We start from the raw sequence: 21,737 nt of genomic DNA on the forward strand, positions 1-21,737 counted from the left end.
TAACAGGCGCTCACTCTGTTACGCGGCACTTGGGATTCGACCCGCCAAACTGCCGACCTTCTGATCGACAAGCTCAGCGTCCTAACCCACTGAGCCACCGCGTCCAATTTATAGAGCTGCCCAACTCACCCGTAGGGGCCTCTGGGTGGCTTACAACATTAAAAATATATTCTAATTATAATCCACTATATACAAAAACAAACCCATAAAAAGCCCCACCCCCACCTCTCATGGTAGCAATGATTGGCCCAAAGCCACCCTGATGGCTTTGGTGCCTAAGGTGGGGGTAGAACTCACAGTCTCCTGGTGATTGGCCCAAAGTCACCCAGGTGGCTTTCTTGGCTAAGGCAGCACTAGAACTCACCGTTTCCTGGTGACTGGCCCAAAGTGCCTTAACAACTAGACCAAACTGGCTAAATTCATGGATGATGGTATTCAAAGTTGCCATCGCGGCCCAAAGCATCCGCTTCACAGCTCACCAACCGGTCATAAACGTGTGATGTGCAACTCTCCAGAGAGCTTCCAACTGGATGGAATGAAGTAAAATGCACCGTTTCTCTATTGCGTGTCTTCTGTATTTTGGATGACAAAAATTTTGGATGTTTTTTTGCCCTCTCTGGCAGTTATGAAAGCATTTGCCACACTATCCATCTTGGTCTCCTAGAAGCTAGAAAGACATTTGCAAGGACGGAGGAAAGAAACCCCCTCCTCTCCAGTCTCAGTCAACCTCGTGGGCTGCTGCTAGTTGGATCCAGATGTTGAGCTGGGGACTCCCCCCAACATAATACAGCAAGGAGACTCTGGGCCACATGTTCTCCAGCACAGCAGCCGTGGGACGCCCTGTGCTATCCGTAGGTGGCCTGCTGGGAAGAGCATGGGAAAAGCACTGCGGGAGAAATTTTCAAGTCTGGTTTTAATCATCCAGGCACATCCTCAGCTGATAAGGTCTCCAAGGATACCATTCAGAGGGAGAAGAGAGCGGGGTGTCAGTTGGGGTGTCACTCGTGAAGCCAGCTGAATCTAGGAAATCAGCAGGAATTCAGAGGGAAAACTTGGCGTCTTCTGCTCTGGGAGCGGAGGATCAAACCTGAGTTGGCCCAGAGCACTTTTTATTAATTAGTAGACTCCAAACTCATGTTTCATTCACTTCAGTCAACATGGGGGTGGGAATAGGGATCAGACTGAGGCCAAAACTTTCCTCTCCTGGGTATTTCTTCCTTAACTTCTGCCTTCCCCGATGTAATTATTTTTTCTGCAGGCAACGCTCACAGATCTTTTCCACTTGCAGGGAAGGTTGCCATCCATCACAAGGAGGAGAAACTTCCAATCCCCACAAAAGTTCCTTTTTGGAGAAGAAACACATTCCTAGGAAAAAAGGCTTGGTTTCTCCTGTGACCTGACGGTTTTTGGATTCCTCCTTTTCGAAACAAAAACAAAAAACCTCTTTGGAGCAACTGATGAGCAGGAGAGGGATGGAAAATCTCAACCCAGCACACAAAAAAAGTGAGATTAAGGCAGGGGTCTTCAAACTTGGCCCTTTGATGACTTGTGGACTTCGACTGCCCGCCTGGCTGAGGAATTCTGGGAGTCGAAGTCCACAAGTCATCAAAGGGCCAAGTCTGAAGACCCATGGATTAAAGCCATCAAGATGGTCAAGGGCAGCATACCCCATCAGCCAACCAGCATCCTGCTGGTGAGGAGAACTATCAAACCTTCTATCAATGCTAACCAAGCTTGAAAAGGTTGTCAAGGAATAAGGGGTGTTGGCTCCGAGGACCATCCCTCTTTCCGTTCTCTGCAGAAAGCAGGATGTGTCCCTCAAGCACTTCTTGGAAGCAGCCAGCCAAATCTGAAGCTGGAAGCCTTTCTTACCCTGGTGATGTTACCTAGTTGGGTAATGTAAGGACCGCAAGAAAACAACCCAGCTCAGAGAGGCCGCCATAAGAAACCACCATTCCCACCAACGGGAAAAGCCACTAGTACATAAGCTGAGAGCAAACCCCACTTCCTCCTAGCACTGACCACAAGACCTAGTTGGATCATGAAATGTCTGCAAGAAAGCCACCTAGCTCAGAGCCCACCAAGCACCCCACAGTTCAAACCCCAGCTACCAATGCTCTCTTCCGCTGGGTCTCCAGGACAGACCCCCCCCCCCCAGCTTCCCAATGGAGCATCCGCCACCATCCAGAGCGTGGGCAATTCTGCCAGGCTTCCCCCAGTTGAGCTGCCCCTCTTTTTTTTTTATCGGAGCAAAACCGCTCCCGGTTGAAGTTCGTCAACTTCTGTTTCTTATTTTGAGCACATGTGGAGAAACAACTGGACCAGGCCCCGTTCGCTTCCGGTTACTAAGCGGGAATCTCATTTCTCACCGAAGAAGGGAGCAGCCTCGGGATATGGTTTACATTAAAGGGGTCTCTTCTCCCGCCCTAGAAACAGGGGCGTCCACGCTTTATTTCCCTCCCCCTCCCTCGCTCGCTTCCAAGTTTTCTGCCGTTCACACGACCCTCAAGCCTTCCCCACCCTTCCCAGCCTCGCAGTTACGCGTTCGCACGACAAAGCCGCGACGCAGAGCAACCCAGCCTCCCCACCCCCGGGCGCGCCTCGCGCAAACCTCCCCCCCCCCCCGCGAAACTTTAGGCAGGCTAAGCGCCACGTGGGAAGCCGGCCTCCCCTCCCCTCCCTCCCTCCTCCCCGGAGGCGAGGGCGGGTGTTCTCCAGCCGTCCCCCTTTGCAGCCCCTCTCCGGCCCAGCCGGGGGAGCTGGGGGGGGGCGCCTGCCGCTTTAAGGAAGTGGCGGGGCAAGGCGGCTGGGGGCGCCCCGCGAGGGGTCCGGGCAAGGGTCGGCGGAGCCCCGCAGCTGCCAGCCGCGGAGGAGGCGGGTCCCCAGAGCGGTCCGCCCTCCCGCCCAGCCCAGCCGGCAGCCGCTCTCCTCCTCCCCCAGTCCCCCCCCTCCCCTCCCCCGGCGCCGCGCAGCCAGCAAACTTCGGGAAAGTTTTTTTTTTTCCTTTCCGCGCGGCGGCCGGAGCAGCGCCCGGGGCTGAGTCCCGTCTCTGGCCGTCCAGCCGCTCTGCGCTCCGGCCGGGGATGCCCGCTCGGGCCGGCGGGGACGGCCGGCTGCCCGCCGCGCTCCACCGCTGGCTGCTGCTGCTGCTGCTGCTGGGGCTGAGCGGGGCGGCGGGGGCGCCGTCGGAGCTGCGGGTGCGAGTGCGGCTCCCCGACGGGCGGGTGACGGAGGAGAGCCTGCAGGCGGACAGCGGCGCCGACTGCGTCAGCCTGGAGCTCCGCAAGAGCGACGGGACCCTCGTCACCCTGGCCGCCGACTTCAAGCAGGTGCGGGGCCGCCGGGGGGGGCTGGAGGGGTCCTTGGAAGGGGGGGGAGGAGAGGAACTAGAGGGATCCCCTGCAAGAAACGGGGAGCCAGCGGGAAGGAGGGGAGGTAAACTCCCCTCCCACTGAGCCTCCCCACTCCCACCAACCCTCCCCCGCCCCCCCGCCCCCGTGGGAGGAAGCCTTTTACTCTCCGGTAAGGAAAAAGCTGCCTTGGTCAGCTCAGCTTTCATCCAACCAGAGGGATCCGGGTGGTGTCGTTTGCTCCTGCTGCTGCGTGTGATGATGCTCTCAACAACCCTGCGAGGTAGGCTAGGCCGAAAGCACCCAGGACTGAAACGTGGTTTCTTCGGTCGACTTCACCTTTGGAACGAGAGTCCCGGCCATTGCAACCCACCCTGGTTGATTTGACCCCACAATGCAGCTTGTGGCTAGAGTCAATGGCTGGAGAAAGAGGAGTTGAAAGGCTTTTGGTCTGGGACAAGTCATTTGCAGGCTCACCAAATGGGAACTTCCAGACGTGAAGGGAGGGGGAGAAGTGAGGTGGGGAGGGGCTTTCCTTCAGGAAAGTGAGTTTGGCAGCAAAGACCGGGTGGAAGTTTGCAACTCTTTCCATGTTGAATGCTTTTTATCCTCCCATTTTTTCCCCTGTTCTCATGCTTCCCCCCCCCCTTTCCACACCAGCCCTGTTGAGAAAATGTGTCTAGCTGACAGGGAGATCCCACCTGGGTCCTCTCCTCCTCCTCCCCCCTCCCCCAGCCTCCCGGGTTCTTCCCAAATTGCATCTTCAACTTTCAGATCTGCTCAGATCACAGCATTTTTTTTCGTGCAGTTGTGCAGGGTTCCCAGACTTCAAAAGTTTCACTTTCTTTTCCAAGCCAAAAAGATTTATTATTTTTTTAAAAAAAAATCCCCCGCATTTCTCCCATGTCTGTGTTCTCCCTGACCTGCTTAAAAAGTTGGGACATCAGGCAGATTACAAGACTTGGGAATCGCCTGGAGGTATATGCCTAATTAACTTGAGTCACATGTTATAGTAACCACAACCAGAAGCCAAGATAGCTGAGCTGGACTCTGGGAATCTGGGAAGCCATAAACCACTGTTGGGCAATCGGCTGATTCAGCCCAGCCCCAAATCTGCCAGCTTCTTCTGCTTCCTTCTTCTGTCCTAATCCAGAAGTAGCTCAGGGTTGAACTGAGGAGTCTTTGGTCTCTCGGAGCTTGTTCGTTTTCTTGTAGATGTTTCATGACCCAACTAGGAAACACATCATCAGTGCTAGAAGGGGATAGAGTTTGTGGGGAGGGATAGGAGGAGGGGGGGGTCCTTAGTGCCCTCTGAGCTTAATTGTTTTCTTGCAAACATTTAAGGACCCAACCTGGTAACATCTTCAGTGCTGGAAGGCCTAGGAGAAACTCACTCCCTTCTAGCACTGATGATGTTAGCTAGTTGGGCCGTGAAACATCCACATTTATCACCTAGTTAAGGAATGTCCTTAAAAAGAGAGGGGACTTCCACCCATCTAGCTGCAAGTACTGGAGGCCTCCCTGGCGGTGTGTGTGTGTGTGTGTGTGTCACATCCATGCAAAATAACACACGGCCTAGACTTTGTCTGAGAACAGAGAGAGAGACTTTGGGCCTCTGCTTATCAACATGGATCATTTTTCCCCAAGCTTTATGGCAAGGACTTATTATCTTTGGTGAGCGTGTCTGATGAGCTGGCCAAGATCACAGGAACAGCCTTGAGAAGACACAATTTTTCCCATTCCCCAGTTTGCAAATGTGACAGCTCTGATGTTGCTGGCATGCAAGTCTCTGTGGAACCGAGCCTCCTTTGTAAACACGTAGATGGAAAGGCCAGAGATAGTTGCTGGGAAAGAGAGATGTTCCCTCCTGCCCCTCCCCCCATCAACTCAGTGCTAGCCCAAGAGCTACTACTGGTTAGGAACACCCAACCACTGACAGTGATGGATATGAAATCATTCTTCCTGCCACGAGGACAAAATAAATTACAGAGCAAAGATCACCTGGGAAAGTTCTGTAATCTTTTGAGGAAAGTCTGGGTGCATCCAAGTCTGCTCACTTCTTTCTCTTTCTCTGGAGGTATTGAAGATCTTGGCCTACTTTTCATGTCTAGCTTGGGAAATGGACTTCTGCAACTTAGGGCATGGCTGGCTAGGAATTCTTGGAATGTCATTTCTCCCATTTGGTGCCTTCTCAAGAGGTTGAAAGATGCTAGTCCCAACACCTTGCTCAGGCAGGAGACACTATACCATTTCAGGCAAGTGATTGTTCAATCTCTTCTTCAAAACCTCCAGTGATGGAGCACCCACAGCTTCTAGAGGCAAGCCGTTCCACTGGTTAATTGTTCTTGTTGTCAGGAAATTTCTCCCTAGTTCTAGGTTGGTTTTCTCTCTGATAAGTTTCCAACCGTTGCTTCTTGTCCTGCCTTCGGGTGCTTTGGAGAATAGGTGGACTCCCTCTACTCTGACAGCCCCTCAAATATTGGAAGACTACTCTCATGTCACCCCCTAGTCCTTCTTTTCATTACATTAGACGTGCCTAATATCTGCAAACTTCGTATGTTTTAGCCTTTAGTCCCTATGCTGTAATGGATGCTCTCCAAAATGTTTCCTACCCAGCTAGATGATAGGATCTGATCCTCAATCTTCATCCCCTGCCCGCAATTGATTGTGATCTTTGCCCACCTAAAGTCTGACCACCCACCACCCACTCTTGGTCCAGAAGTCTCTTCTAGGCTGAATGGTTTGAATGTTAGACCCAAGTGTCTGGCCTAATTCAAAATGGGCGCTCTGTGTGTGTGTGTGTGTGTGTGTGTGTGTGTCTGTGTCTGTGTGTGTCTGTGTGTGTCGCTCTCTGTGTGTGTGTGTCTGTCTCTGCACTTCTTGAATACATACAAAGGAAGAATTTTTAGCAAATGGTTGGTGGAAAAATAAATATTGTTATTGACTGCTTTCACCATTGCCTTGTGGGGCTGCCATTAAATCAGACATGAAACATCATCCAGTTTGCAGGCATTTGGAGACAACTGAGTGATTGGGTGGAAAATCCTTCAAACTCTTCATAAGGAATCCCATGGTTGGCCTTCTTTCCCCTCCTCTCTTTTCCTTGTTCTTCAGTCTTGCATGAAAACGTTCTATAGCAGAGGTCCCCAACCTTTTGGGCACCAGGGACCGCTTCCGTGGAGAGAGGTTTTTCCACGGACCGGAGAGTGCGTGGTTGTGTGTGCTGCATACATCCCATGGATGCAGCTTTGCTTGTTTGTGTGGACCGGTTGGTGGCATGCCATGGCCCGGTACTAGTCCATGGACCAGGGGTTGGGGACCCCTATTCTATAGTAACTCTTTAGCACTTTAGAGTTGTTCCCTTTCCTTTTTTATGGCCTTGCCCACTGGCCACAAGTTGATTTCCACTATGGAGAAACTGCCCAAGAGGACACACCCATCAAGGAGGAAGGAGGTTCAGACCCAACATTTGGGGTTCCCTGTTTCTGGACTTAACCAAGAGGTGACTTCTCTCTTTTAGAGCCAAGAACAAAGGTTCCTTGTGTGAGAAGATTGGAGGCGGATCTTGCTAAGATCTTAAGCAGCAAAATATGGAGAAAGTACTATTTGGGGAGAAACTGTGTCAGGGCAACCTGTAATGTCCCCTGGCCTCTCTCCCCCTCCCCCACACTTTCTCTTTCTTTAGAGAAGGGGGGTCTTAAATGTCACCCCAAAGTGTTTCTCCTTTTCTTTTCTGCTACCTGCAAAGCAACTTCTAAAGTAGGAGAGGGAGGGAGAGAGGAGGAAGAGGAGGAGGAAAGGAAAGAGGGAGGGAGGGAGGGAGGGAGGGAGGGAAGGAAGGAAGGAAGGAAGGAAGGAAGGAAGGAAGGAAGGAAGGAAGGAAGGAAGGAAGGAAGGACACAATTCTTGGTGAGGCCATCTTTGGAAAAAAATTATATTCCATTTGCACCTCCTGTGATGCACTATGAACACTGGAGGAGAATTTAGGTGACTGTTCATTCATTATCACTCCACCATACCATAGATTAATTTCTAAGAGGACAGGTGCAAAGGGATGGTGAAATTAGCCCCAAAGAAGCTGGTTCCTATGGCTGCAGAGCCAATAGGATAGAGAGTAAATCAAAAATATGAAGTCTTGCATAAATTGGTCATTGTAAGAGGAGAACCTTGCTGGTCTGTGGTGAAGACAAAATCAACAGCTTTTCTTACCATGTTATTAAAAGATACTGTATAAGCTGCACCTATTACCATCCCCATGTATTGTATTTCCATTCATTCCATCTCTAGCGTGTCCACCCAAGCTAGGAATTCTGGAATTTGAGGTCCAACCCATATAGAAGACAATATTCTTGAGACAGGCAGTTGTGGATAGAAGTTGTGGTGTTCCCAATTGCCCTAGAAAGTTGATGGACAAATCAGAGATGGAATGGGTCTGCTGAAGATCTGGTGACCACAGCGGTTCTCCTACAAGGCCTTTATTCAAGCAGGAGCAAACGCCAAAAATCTTGACTTTCAGCAGAGACCAAAAAGGGAAGGGTCCTTTGGGAAGAACTGGGGAAGGTCTAGCATTTCCAGATGTTTCATATTTCCATTTCTGACCCCACCCTCACTTTGCACACACAACTCTCTTGAATTCCACAGCACTGATGCGCCAGCTTCAAAGCTCCTTTGATTTGGGCCTGACACATCCTAGGAACCATCAGGGATAGCAACTTGGCGCTGAGAGATACCTACAGAGATCTTGCAGGATGATGGGAAGGCTATGGAGCAGACAGGAAGAAGAACTTTGAAGCATAGAAGAGACTCTTTCTGACATTGTTAAACCATGTTAAGGACTGAGTGCTCTTAGCCACGATTGCCATGTTGAGAATCAGCTGCCCCCTTATGAATCACACATTACTTCAGTATTATTGCTTATCTTCTCCCCCTTCCTTTCCTGGAAGAGATGATAAGAATATTTTAAAAAGGCACTTTTCAAGAGAGCCACGCAGATATAGAAAATTTCCCCAGTCAAGCTGCTCTTTGAAACACAAGAGAGCCAGTTGGAAAATACAGCAATCAGTTAGCAATCCTTATCTCCATCCCTAAAGCCCTGTTTTATTTGCTCACTGCACGTAAGCGGAGCCCTTCCCCTCTCATCTATGTAATGGAAAGCTGGAGGAGGAGGAGGATTGGGTCTTCATGGAAAAGAACAAACTCTTTGCTTTTGGAAAATTCTACATCCAACTTCCAGAGTTTGAAGCAGGTTCGGGCTGGTTAGGACTGAGCTGAATTCCCTGACCTTGTGCTAGGCAGTTGTGTTGAGACAGCAACGCCTGTCATTTCCAGACAGCAATCCAAGCTGGGGTAACCAATCCCTGGACCGGCATTTATGCACATAAACACACAGGCAGGCAGGCACCTCTCCTTGAAAAGAGCAGTAGATAAAGGATGTCAGTTAGAAAGGTGAGTCCTAGTCCTTCCTGCCTTAGGTATGAAAGCCAGCTAGCTGACTTTGGGCCAATCGCCTGGAATTGGTGAGTTCTAGTTCCGCTTTGGGGATGAAAGCCGGCTGGGTGACGTGGGGCTAATTGCCAGGAGATGGTGAGTTCTACTTCTGCCTTAGGTGTGAAAGCCGGCTGGGTGACTTTGGGCAAGTCCCTCTCTCTCGGCCCCTCTCATCTCACAGGATTGTAGTTGTGGAAGAAGGAGAATTATATATATATTCAGCGCTTTGAGTTACTTATAAAGTCATAAAGGCAGGATTAAAATCTAATAAATGACTAAAAATACATTTTCCAGCTCCATGAAACGAGGGAAGCCAGTTGATGTTAGACAGGAATTTACCCTTTTTCTGTGGGGGCTGGGGGTGGGGGGGTCTGAAGCAGGGAAAATGAAAGAATGTCTGAAATCATCCTGGGATTTTCAATCTCTGTTTACATTGCATTGGCTCGCAATTCTCCATTCATTTGGAGGAGAGAGATGCCTCCCCCAATACACCCCAGCTGAAGTGCCAGGAAATGTAGAAACTGTCTCTTGAGTGGTAGTTAAAATTCCAAAGCCCAGGCCCCAACTTCCCTGCATTTTTTTTACCCTAAGGCCTCTGCTGGATTAATCTTTGTGCAACATGCAACAGTTTGAATCTACACGTGCTGCTGATATTATCCAAGGTACCATGGATGGATGGATGGATGGATGGATGGATGGATGGATGGATGGATTTAGGTTTACCTCAGATTCAGATTCAGTACATTAAGAGAAGAATCCAAGGAAATCCGTCTATTCTCTCTCTCTCTCTCTCTCTCTCTCTCTCTCTCTCCATCCATCTCTTTCTCTCTCTCTCCATCCATCTCTCTCTCTCTCCATCCATCTCTCTCTCTCTCTCTCTCTCTCCATCCATCTGTCTCTCTCCATCCATCTCTCTCTTTCTCTCTCCATCTCTCCGTGGAAGTATTACAGGCCATTCCCTATTTGTACCCTCCCCCCCCCCCCCCGCACAACCCTCACGCTAAAGAAGTGGCGACACCATGCCAGTTCCGTGCTTTCAAGGACTTATTTTGATGTTCCCAAATTCCTGCCTTCCCCCCCCCCGCCCCCTGCCCAGAGAAGGAGGACTTCTAAACGTTCACCTAGGAGAGAAATTCCTCTGGAAGTTGTAAGGCAGGAATATCTCAGCCGCGTTAAACATTAGTGAATTTATCGCGAGGCTATTAAAGTCTTCGTTTCCTGTTGCCCTCTCTGCACTTTGGAAAAGTGCGTCTTTTGTTCTCCTCCAGCAGCTCCGTGGAGCGCTTGCATTTTAACTAAGCACATCTTTCTAAAGAGGTGGAAAAATGGGAAATCCCTTTGGAAGGTGGGGTGTTCCAGTCGACCGGAAAGCCAAAATGATATTGCTGAACGGGATTAAGGTCATAAAGCAGCATTCATGTAAAACAATACCCATCAACCATTCATTTAGTGACTATTCAAAGTTACAACAGCACTGAAAAAAGTGACTTATGGTCAACCCTCATATTTACGGCCATCCCCCAGAGTGACGGGATCAAAATTCGGGCGCTCGACAACCAGCACGTATTTACAATGATTGCTGCAACCCAGGGTTATACGATGGTGGTTGGGGCCCTTCCTGGCCAGCAAAGTAAATGTGGGGACACTGGGTTCGTTTAACGACTGCATGATTCACTTAAGGACTGCCGTGATTCTCTTTAACAACTGCAGCAAAAAAAAAAGGTTATAAAATCGAATGCAACTCCCTTAACAACCTCCTGGCTTAGCAACAGACATTCTGTCCCAATTGTGGTTGTTAAATCCAGGGCTACCTATAATATATAAGAGAATTTAGTCTGCACGCTAAGTAGCCCTTCGTATGGAGTTTAGACGCCTATCCTGCCCACGCTAAGTGCACTTGTATTCTTTCTCTCTGAGACCTTGAACACACCCACACACCCCTTTGCAAGCATATTCAAAATCCTTCTGACTTCATGCACCAAAATGCATGCGCGCACATACACTGCTAAGTTGAAAAACCTGGAGGATAAAAATTAGGCACCGGCTTGTGCAATCTTCCACTTGTTCTCGTTCCTGACTTGCCTAAACTGCTTTCCGTGGCCGAACTTGGACTCCCGGCGGGTGCCAAGCTGTGAGGTTGTCTGTGGTTGTTTTTTTTCCTCTTTGCAAACTGCTGGATGGCAAAGTGATCACTTTAACTGAGTTCCAGAAACGGCCTTGCCGTTCCAGGCAATGTAAACCCCTGCCAAGTTTGGAAACATTAGGCACTGATTCCCCGCCTACACGTTTTGTGTCCCTGAACTGGTCATCAAAGCAAAGCTTCCCAATAAAACTCCTTGCAGGAAGAGCGGGCCGAACATCCCGAAAACAAGCAGTCACAGCCGCCATCGGCTGCAGCATCTGTGGAGTTGCTTGATGTCACGCGGAGGCTTGGAAAATGTCACGGAAATCCTTGGGCGCTGTTTCTTTTCCTTGGCCAAGATGTTAGGCTGTCTTGAATCTTCCTTCTTTGCTTTTTTTCTCACCGGGACTGCAGGAAGAAAATTTAGGGGAAAGGCTTGTGCTTGGAAACGCTGAAGCACACACTGGTGCACACAAACACACAGACCCCCAATCTAGTGAATTGCCCTAAGAAATCATGCCGGAATTTCTTTCATGGACAGCCCGTGGTCTTTCTGGGATGGTCAACCTGATCTGCTTCCAAGATTGTGCTAAAAATTGAGTTCTTTTTTTTGTTTTGTTTAACAACTATCTTAGTTTAATTAGCTGATGCCAAAGCTACAGAAAAACCTAAGACCAGAAAGAAGGAAACCTGTGAGAAATAACGTCCCTTTATCAGATTTTCCATGCAGGAATGGGGTGTATACGGTACGCGTGTAAAGTTAGTAAGGCTTCGAGCCCACTGAGGCATGCTCAGCCTTTGTGCAAATTTAATTTTAAAGGTTTGGGGAGAAGAAGCGCGCCTTCTCTAGATTGTTGTTGCTTAAAAATCCCCACTTTCTCAGCAAGGCAGAAAGTCTGTAAACCATCGTGGAAAAGCATATCACAATTTTAAAAAACAGGAAAGAGGATTCCTGGTATCACAAAAATATGTATAGGTAGTCCTTAGCTTACGTCCACAATTGAGTACAAAATTTCAGCCTGTACGGCACTGCAGCCTTTGGTTGTGTTTTATATCATGATAATCTCGATGTCTCCTCATTTTTCCCATTTGTCGCATAATGCAAAATTGGTTTCTTTCTGTTCCTGAATATATGATTTGCAGTTGGCATGTTCTTTTTTGCTCTTCATAATTCCTTTGCTTCTTCCACCCTTCCTTCTGGATTATTGTGATGCTCTTGGCCTCTTCTACACACACACACACAGAGACACACACAAAACCACACACATATTGCACAAGATGCTAGCAACCACCCACATGCAAAAAATTTCTCTGTGGCCTTCCTGTTTACTCCAGGTCCAGCCCAGTTGCCTGCAGCCTATAAATCTCTCCGCTCGGCAGAGAAATCTGTAAATATTTAAAATTGGGTTAGCCATGTTGCAAAGGCCCCCACTTTTGGCAGTGCAGAGAAAGAGGAATCAGGGGTGGGGTGGAGGGTGGGAAAGGAGGAGTGTCCTGTGGGGAAGGGAAAGGCCCATCGGCCAAGGAGGAGGACGTCTTGTCCTCCCATCTATGAGGTATCCAAAGGGACACGCTTTATGGATCCCTGACCTTTTAAGGCAAGAATAGTTTCAGCAATCCTCAGGGACATTAGCGCTGGCTGGAAGAAGCACACTGTCCGTTCTTGGTCTTGCAAGGATTAAATTGCACCAGTTCAGTTACAAGACATTAGCAAGGGCTTTCCATGGACCCTCTGGGTCTCACTTTGGGTAGTACCTTCAACAACATCTTGAACATAAGAGAGACACAAGAAACACCAGAAACGGGGGGGGGGTTTTCACCCATAAGTCCTTTTTGAAGGATTAGTGAGGTGCTCTTGGATCAGACGGGACCCCTGACAGCTGTATAGACCAGGGGTAGGCAACCTTGGCTCCTTTAGGACTCGTGGACTTCAACTCCCAGAATTCCTGAGTCAGCATGGTTCAGCTTGGAAATCTCTCCCTTTCCCCTCAGCATGGCTGGCTCAGGAATTCTGGGAGTTGAAGTCCACGAGTCATAAAAGAGCCAAGGTTGCCTACCCAAGGTATAGACAATGCTAATGGTTTCATTTTCCATCAGTAATCCATAACTCTTCCAAAGAGGCTCTTACACTCTCCTTGATCTCAGAAATTTACCTTGTCCTCTATCTCCCCTTCTTCTGCTTCCCCCAAACCTTGCTACAAACCTTGGTGTTTGTAGTTGCTTTTCTGGTCCATCCTCTGTCACAACCCTTGTCCAAAATAGGCCCACGGGGATTCTCTGCTGGTCCTAAGTGAGAACCATTCATAAGTCACTTTCGGTGCTTTTGTAACTTGAACAGCCCTTAAACAATCCGTTGTAAGTTGAGGACTGCCCTTCGGAGCATATCCGTTAATCAGATGCAGAGTCTAGCTGAGCTCAACTGGTGACTTGAGGGATAGGTCCACGCATCTTCCTTAGTGGTAAGTCTTCTGCAGCATTTCTCACCCGCATCTTCCTTAGTGGTAAGTCTTCTGCAGCATTTCTCACCGGTGACAACTTTAAGCTGCATGGACTTCAACTCCCAGAATTCTCCTGCGAGCATGGCTGGCTGGCTGGTGAATTCTGGGAGTTGAAGTCCATATAGCTTAAAGTTGTCAAAGCTGAGAACCATTAGACTGTTCTGCCTTCCTCTGATCTTATTTTTCAACTTCCCAAACTAACTAGCAGCTGTAGGGTTTCCTGGTGATCTCCGATATGTGCAAAACAGCCACTTCGCTTAGCTTTTTAACACGAGCCAAGTTCCAGCAAATGCTTCCATTTATTCCTTTTGTTGTTGTTGATTTCCTTATTTCTGGCTGCTGTGTGTGTCTTAATTTTTTTTATATATACTTGTTTGCTTAGAAAGCGTGACTTAATAAAGGACCACTTGTCCATCAGAAATACCTACTCAGAGCAGGGTAGTGGGGGAGAGATTGGCTGTGATTCGGTTGCATTCCCAATTGATCAATCAGCCTGGACATCTGTTATGGAGGGGGGGGATGGTGGTGAGAAGAAGCAGAGAAACTTTTTTCTATATTGTACTTCACTGCACTTCATGCTTACTGACATATGTCAGATGGAATTAGGTTGCTGCAAATTCTTTCCAGTCGAAAAAACCAAGGGTGAGTTGGAAAAGCCGGACTTTCGTTTCCAGGTTTGGGGTTAGCCCATCCCAGCTAAATAATGCCTTATTAGCAGGCTCCAAAACGTACATTTGGATTGCAGAATTACACACTCGGTGTAAAAAAAAGAGGGGAGGTGCATTTATTTGTGTGTGTGTGTGTGTACACCCAAGTTACAGCTTCTTGCAAAAACCTCATCTCGGCTCTGAGCTGCAAATATTCCCCTCTATCGGTTGCTAGACAAGTGATTGTAAGCCAAGGACTCCTTGAAGGGTGGAAAGTGGAATAGGCAGAGCTTAGCGCTGTCTGTTGAAATTTGTTTAATTGCACCCAGGCCTTCCTTGCAGTGCCAGTTTGTGGGTAGCTCTGGGGGACATTTGCAGAGAAGATTGGCAGTCACTGAATATGATTCCTCTCCCTTCCTGGAAATGCCAGAGTAGTATTGAAGGCTAAGCTCCAAATTTCCACAGCAGCATGTGTAACGCAACATTTCCTCCGTGCAGTCTTCACACCTACAGTGGGCGTCAGGGGCTGCAGGCTGTAGCAGGAAAGTATTGTAGAAACATGACAAGGATACGTTGTCCTAGATCAGGGGTCTTCGAACTTGGCCCTTTGATGGCTTGTGGACTTCAACTCCCAGAATTCCTCAGCCAGGAACGCGTGCCTGGCTGAGGAATTCTGGGAGTTGAAGTCCACAAGTCATCAAAGGGCCAAGTTCGAAGACCCCTGTCCTAGGTAGAGAGACTTGTGTGAAAACCTGCAAGCGTAGGACTTGATGGCCCTGCACATTGCTTTTCAGCTTAGCTCACAGGAGGAGCTTTGTGGCTCTTTGTGTGAGTGTGTGCGTGGTAGCTCTTGGCCTCCTGCGTCTTCACAAATGCAGCCTGCCAGATTTCAGCTGTGAGGCGTCCAGATGTTTCCTCTTTTGTGTGGCTCCTCAGCGCGATTCATGGGAACGGAGACAGTGACTCAGCCATGGGACACGAATGTCTGGAAGAGACAATTCATCTCCAGGAAGGGCTTAGTCAACCTTCAGGAGGGTTACTAGATTTCGAATCGGTGGCCTGTTAGCCACGTGCCTGGGATTCTGCAGGATTTGCGAGGGACGACAGCTGAGAAAGGACGCGTCATAACACGACACAAGGGCATCTCACGATGGTGTCTTGTGACTTACCTCGAGATTTCTTTCCTCCCTTGCAGTCTTGCAAAGCCAAGATAGTTCTCTGCTTAAGAAGGAGCTGGAGGAAGAAATGGGGGAAGAGGGGGGAACAGATTGACTTTGCTTTAGTTTAATTGGTGTTTTTTATTAAAAAATGTATAATTTGGTGATTTGCATAGTATTTGATTGTGTCTTTCAGTGATGAGTGTGGAAATTCAGGAAAGGCAAAATTAGATTTAGCTTTCTTTTCTTCCATCACAGCCCCTCCCTCTCCTTTCTTTCTTTCTTCCTTCCTTCCTTCCTTCCTCTTATCCATCATCCTTCCTTCCATCCATCCATCACCCTTCCTTTCCTTCCTCCCAAAGATGCTTTTTCAGGAGGCAACTGGACTTTCTTGTTTTTCTTTGAAGACATTTCGCTTCCCATCCAAGAAGCTTCTTCAGTTCTGACTGGATGGTGGGGAAGCTGAAGAAGCTTCTTGGATGAGAAGCAAAACGTCTTCAAAGAAAAACAAGAAAGTCCAGTTGCCTCGTGTAAAAGTATCTTTGGGATAACTATGACCTGGATGACTGAGAATCACCATAGACCTTTCCTCCCTCCCTCCCTCCCTCCCTCACTTTTATTTAGCAGTAACTTGTCCTGGTCATCTATGAGCTACTTCCTGTCACAGGTAGACTTCGCTTTGCCGGGAAGCCCAAAAGGAAGAAGAATCAGCTGCCAACGTCCTCTTAGGCCAGGGGTAGGCAACTTTGGCTCTTTTATGACTCGTGGACTTCAACTCCCAGAATTCCTGAGCCAGCCATGCTGAGGGGAAAGGGAGAGGTTTCCATGCTGAGCCATGCTGGCTCAGGAATTCTGGGAGTTGAAGTCAACGAGTCACAAAAGAGCCAAGGTTGCCTACTCCTGTCTCAGGCTCTAGTTAGCTTCCAAGGTTGGTAGTTAGGTTTCCAGGATAGGTTCACCACCTGGTATTCTTCAATGCTACATCGTGGTCCAAATTTCAGCGCCGGCTCCAGCGCCATGATGGGAAGACCTTGAGACAGGTCAAAGCGCTGGGCTTCCCTTGTCTGCCGAATCAAAAGGCTCACCGAGAAACATTTCTTTTCTCGCAGGAGGTGAAGATATTCCGAGCCCTGATCCTTGGGGAACTGGAAAGGGGACAGAGCCAATTCCAAGCTCTTTGCTTCATCACCAGGCTGCACCGCAACGAAATCATCCCTAGCGAGGCCATGGCCAAACTGAGACAGGTAAGCCGGAGGAAAATTCACCTGCGTCGCAGCTAGGATGAGAGTTAACTTTAACCCACAGTCTGCATCCCTTGTGATTCTTTGGATAACTTAGTCCGTTTTCTGCAGAAGGCAAGGCATGCCAAGATGTCTGCAGGCGTGGCTGTTGGGACCATTTCCTTTTTATTCATTTATGACAAATCAGCCCAGTTATTAATATCGGAAGTGAGAATGCGTAAGAATAGGGGCCCCCTGGTGGACCACAGAGCAAATGCTTGACTAACACTCTTCTCTTAAAACAAAAAATGTTTTAAAATGTTGACGTTGGATGTTCCTTTGACTGTTCTTGTCACATTTAAAATACATCTTGTGCTTCCAAAGGTAAAAAAAAAATCCTTTGGCAGGCTGCCACCTTCTGTGCAAAATTTCCCGGAACGATTTGCAAAGTTGCAACACCTCACTGTCAGCGCAGGAAATGCTGCAATGGCAAAACAGCCTCTGCAAAGAGACCCACCCTAGGAAGAGCGGTCCTTGGGGGTCCTTTGAAAGAATCTTAGCCATCTCGCGCTTCTTCAAATGAAGGTTCACCTCCGTTCTTTCTTGAACAGTTTGGCCATTCTTTCCCCTGGTTTTTCTATTTGGAAGTCCTGCAAAACGGACAGGGAAACGAAGGAACTGGTCCAAAATTCGGTAGTCAAGCGAGGAGCCCCAATCCCTAGTCATCTGGTGACAGGGAAAAGAGAGGAAAATAATAATAATTAATAATAATAATAATAATAATAATAATAATAATAATAATAATAATAAGAAGAAGAAGAAGAAGAAGAAGAAGAAGAAGAAGAAGAAGAAGAAGAAGAAGAAGAGCAACAACAGCAACAGCAATAGCAATAATAGAGTTGGAAGGGACCTTGGAGGTCATCTAGTCCAACCCCCTGCTCAAGCAGGAAATCCTATAGTACCATTTCAGACAAATGGCTGTCCAATCTCTTCTTTAAAACCTCCAGTGTTGGAGCATTCACACCTTCTGGAGGCAGGTTGTTCCACTGATTAATTGTTCACACTGTCAGGGAATTTCTCCTTGGTTCTAGGTTGCTTCCAATCTAGATCAGATTGAAGAGAATAATTGTAGCTCAGGGTTGGGCTGTGGGAACCTTAGTGATCTCTGAGCTTGTTTTTCTGAAGATGTTTCATAACCCAACTGGGCAATATCATCAGTGCTAAAAGGGAGTGGGGTTTGCCTCTGTCCCCTCTCCTCTAGCACTGATGCTGTCACCTAGTTTGGTAATGAGACGTCTGCAAGAAAACAACCACGCTTAGAGAACACCAAGGACCCCACATCTAGATCGGAGCTATGGATGGCTCAAGGCAGTGACTGAGTTTAAAATCAGTATCGGGAACGGAAACGGTGATGTTCCCCCCTTTTTTCTCCTTGCCAGAAAAACCCACAAACTGTGCGGCAGGCGGAGGAGGTTCGTGCACTTGAACACCTCAGCATGGATGTAGCTGTCAACTTCAGCAAAGGGGCTCAGCTTAGCTCTCACATCTACAACATCTGTTCAGAGGCCAAGGAGACCATCTACACTCGAGAAGAAGATGTGAAGTTCTGGATGGAGAAAGGTAGGAAGCACTTTAACCATCAGGAGACGGAGTTATCTCGTAATGCCCCCCATGCAGGGATCATGCTAGCTGACAATCAAATACTCCATTGCCTGCTATATTTTCCCAAATGGAAACAAATACTTCTTTTGTAGGCATGGAAAATAGAAGAGGAACGTCAGCTGAAGGGTTAGGATAGAAGGGCTTATTCAAAACTTTCCTGGAAATAAGTAAGCTTTCCTTAACAATTAGGTGTGCAAAATATTCCATTGTGGAGCAATCTGACTGTAAAACAGACCATTCTGAGTGTTTCGCTAGTAGAAACAGTTCTTCTGTCCATTCAAGGCTGAACTGCTCCAGAAGAACTATTGCTGGTCCATTTTGAGGATGGAACAGCCTAATTTTGGAGCGAGACATTCTGCAGTTCAGACTGTCATGGTTCCGACAGACAGACGAATAAAGCAGAACTCTGAGGCTTGGGAATTCCTCAAAGAACATGTTTATTAGGTTCAAAGTATCGGCTCGGTTAAAAGTGAAACCAAGTCTGAATGCACAAGTAACAATTGCCCAATTACAGAGTTTAACGTCTCACCCACAAAACTATGCAAGCAACTACGCTCCCCAATATACTCATTTGGTGGGCTTTTTTAATGCAATGCCCAGTCCCTGCTCGTGGGAACAGTAGATGACCTTGGTTCCCATGGGACAGAATAATATTTTGATTAACGAAGCACCTGGGCAAGCCCACCCCTCCCTCCGTTCAATGTGGCAACCTAGAATGAGAAGAGAAAAATGGCTGAAGCCATGCTCATTGTAGAGTTGACACAGTCATTTTGCCCACAATTAGTAGTGAGAGAAGAGAGGTCCTTGCTGAAGGCCCTTTGCTGCTTCTGCAGGAGAAGGGCAGAGTTGTTAATGAGAAAAGAGGGACCTGTGGTGGAAGATGACAAGGGAAGAAGGACTTTAACTACGGGAAGTGACTTTCTTTTTCCTCTTCTTCTGCCTGTCTCTCCTGCAGGGGTGGACGGCTCCATGTTTGAGGTCCTGCCTCAGTCTTCCGACTTGCCTGATCTGCAACATTGTCGGGTCTGTGCGGATCGCTGGAAACCTTGCATCTGCAGCTACGCCTTGAGCATTGAGTGGTACCCCTGCATGCTCAAATATTGCAAGAGCCGCGACGCAGCAGGAAAGGCAACCTCCTACAAATGCGGCATCCGCAGCTGCCAGAAGGCCTACAGTTTTGATTACTACGTGCCCCAGAAGCAGCTCTGCCTGTGGGATGAAGAGAGTTAGCAGGACACCCGAGTCGCCATCTTTTTTTTTTTTTAACCTGTGAGGACTTGTCTTCTACCTTCCTTCCTGGAGCTCTGGGTAGGACTACCAAGATGGCCGCCTGGGACTGAAAAGAGGAAAAGGCAGGGCACGGAGGGAGGGAGGGAGGGAGAACCCCATGAGATGCCTCCTAAGCATGCTTTTGGGAGTGACTATCTCCAACTTCTCCTGTAGAAGGAACCCCCTTCAGATTTACAGGCAGAGACTCCAGTCAACGTGGTGTTGTCAAAGATGAGGAACATCAGAACGAGGGCTGTTGGCCCTCTTGACTTTTGAAGCTTCTTGACAGCTACGAGATCTGTGCCTGCTTTTTTTTTTTAAATGAAGACGGAGGATGTCCTTCCTGGACAACCTCCCAGAAAGGATTAGACACCAGGTAGGTAGCAGAATGCCTTTGTGGATAGAGGATCTTCTGGACAAAGCTTGTGATGTCCCACAGTTGCTACCTGGAGCCACCCGAAGGAGGAAACATAAAGCCATGATGACGTTGCAACCTGCAAGGACATCACACTGATATCCCAGATATTCTCCACATCATGTTATGCAAGAATAAGAGATTATTTGAGAACGCTGTAGGATGGCTGCTCTCCTGCAGCCGACTGTCAAGTTACCACCATGCCATGTGCTCCCGGTGGCCAGTAACCCTATGGATAACGCCATCCCTAGCCGGCTCAGACGACGGCAGTTTGCCAAAATGCCTCCGATATAAATGCTGCATAATTATCTGGGTGGGTCCCAGGTGAGGGTACCCAGAGCCCAGCTCTTGATTGGCTCCTTGATGCTGGAGGAGGTGGGAGCATAGATCTCTGGCCTCTTAAGCTTTTCCTCATTGCTCTGCCTTCCTAAGAGATTGCACCCACCTCGCTTCCAGGGACCGAAGATTGCAGACAATCAGACCCCATTTAAAGAGGGCCCCTCAGCCCTTCCTGTGCTGGAGCTCGTGTGCCTTCCTTTTCTCCTGATGAGAAAGCCAAATGCTTGTTTTACTTTCTAATCTGTTTCTGTGCCTCCTCTCCCACAAAATTGTGATTGGACAGAGCAATGCAGCGTGTGCGTCTGTGTGTGTGTGAGAGAGAGAGAATGAATTGAATGAATGAATGAATGAATGAATGAATGAATGAATGAATGAATGAATGAATGAATATTAAACTAAGGGGAGCCATAATAATGCAAACTACGAATGCCCCAAATATTAGAGAAATATTTGGGTTACAGAAATGGAGCAGATACCCAGATATGAAGTGGGAAAGAAGCAGAAGTGCGATGTTGCGTACAGTCAGTTCACACCTGGCACTTTGCCCCTCATTTAAGACTTGAAGTAGCATCTTTTGAAGACCTGTAGAAGAAGCCGCGATACAAACGCAATGCTACGGGCCTTGTGGGGGGTTTTCCTACCATCCCTGGAACATCTGGATTGCATTTCTACAACACAATAATAATCTAGGCTTGGGTCTTTTGTCAGTCATTGTGTTGGGGGAACACAGCCAAGCATGAAGTTCACATTGAGGTTAAGGCCTTGCATGGGGGGGGGGGGGGTTGTGTCTCCTTTTGCTGACTTGCGGTTAGTGTATTGTGGAGCCCCTCAGTTGAGGTGATTAGTTCTGCAAAGAAATACAGAGAAATGGGACGGAAAGATGCTGTTTCCCAGGTTCCCACACCTTTGGATGGGCGGCAATTCAAGACGGCCCATTCTTGTCACAATAAGTTTGCAGTGATGCAGAGAGCGTTCCCTGTTGGATTTCTGCCTGCCTTGCAGTTGCTTCTTTTTTTTTAAAGGGATTTATTGCAAATCAGCTGTAGGTCTGTTGTGCATCCTTAACTTCTTTCCCTTTCTCCAAGCTACCTTCCCTCTGTAATCTGGGCACTTCAGACCGTTGACTTTCAGGCCTTAAGAATTATATTTTAAAAGATAATATTTATCTGTCTATTTCCTAGAGTTGTGTGAGTGTCAGAGAGAGAGAGTGAAATGTGCGGCTGTGATTCGTGTTTTTGATTGGAGTTCCTTTGGCGCTCTTAAAAATGACCACAGAAAATGAAATAAATGTAAACTTGAATGAAAGGTGTGTGGGGGTTTTTCCCCAAACAAATTATTTATGATATGTAAGCTGAATAAACTGATTTTTTTGGGGGGGGAATCTCTACGCAGTTTATGGGTTTGATTGATGGAGGATTTTACTAACATTGCCCAGAGCTCTGAAACGTGCATTTCTGACTGTGATTTCTTCACTGTTTTTTTAGCTATATGTCAGCATGCATAGGAAATCAAGCATCACTTCTATTAGTCTTAAGAATGTGCCATACTTACCTTATTTCTTACAAATAAGG

General features: G+C 47.9%; 1 protein-coding gene across 1 annotated transcript; it reads left to right on the forward strand.

Annotated features, from left to right (window-relative positions):
• The first annotated feature begins 3,049 nt into the window (after nt 1-3,049).
• Nucleotides 3,050-21,713, forward strand: OAF (out at first homolog). The gene is made up of 4 exons (XM_081333751.1): nt 3,050-3,329; nt 16,371-16,505; nt 17,921-18,101; nt 19,099-21,713. Exons 1-4 carry the CDS (start codon nt 3,084-3,086, stop codon nt 19,371-19,373), a joined length of 837 nt encoding a protein of 278 aa, XP_081189877.1. The 5' UTR covers nt 3,050-3,083; the 3' UTR covers nt 19,374-21,713.
• The last annotated feature ends 24 nt before the right edge of the window (nt 21,714-21,737 follow it).

The sequence above is a fragment of the Vipera berus genome, assembly GCF_964194415.1.
Source record: "Vipera berus genome assembly, chromosome: 8".
In the NCBI taxonomy this organism is placed as follows: Eukaryota; Metazoa; Chordata; class Lepidosauria; order Squamata; family Viperidae; genus Vipera; species Vipera berus.

Coding starts and splice junctions, on each gene's coding strand:
- OAF (XM_081333751.1), top strand. CDS start 3,084: ATGCCCGCTCGGGCCGGCGGGGACGGCCGGCTGCCCGCCGCGCTCCAC. Junction 3,330..16,370: donor TGGCCGCCGACTTCAAGCAG/GTGCGGGGCCGC, acceptor CTTTTCTCGCAG/GAGGTGAAGATATTCCGAGC. Junction 16,506..17,920: donor CCATGGCCAAACTGAGACAG/GTAAGCCGGAGG, acceptor TCTCCTTGCCAG/AAAAACCCACAAACTGTGCG.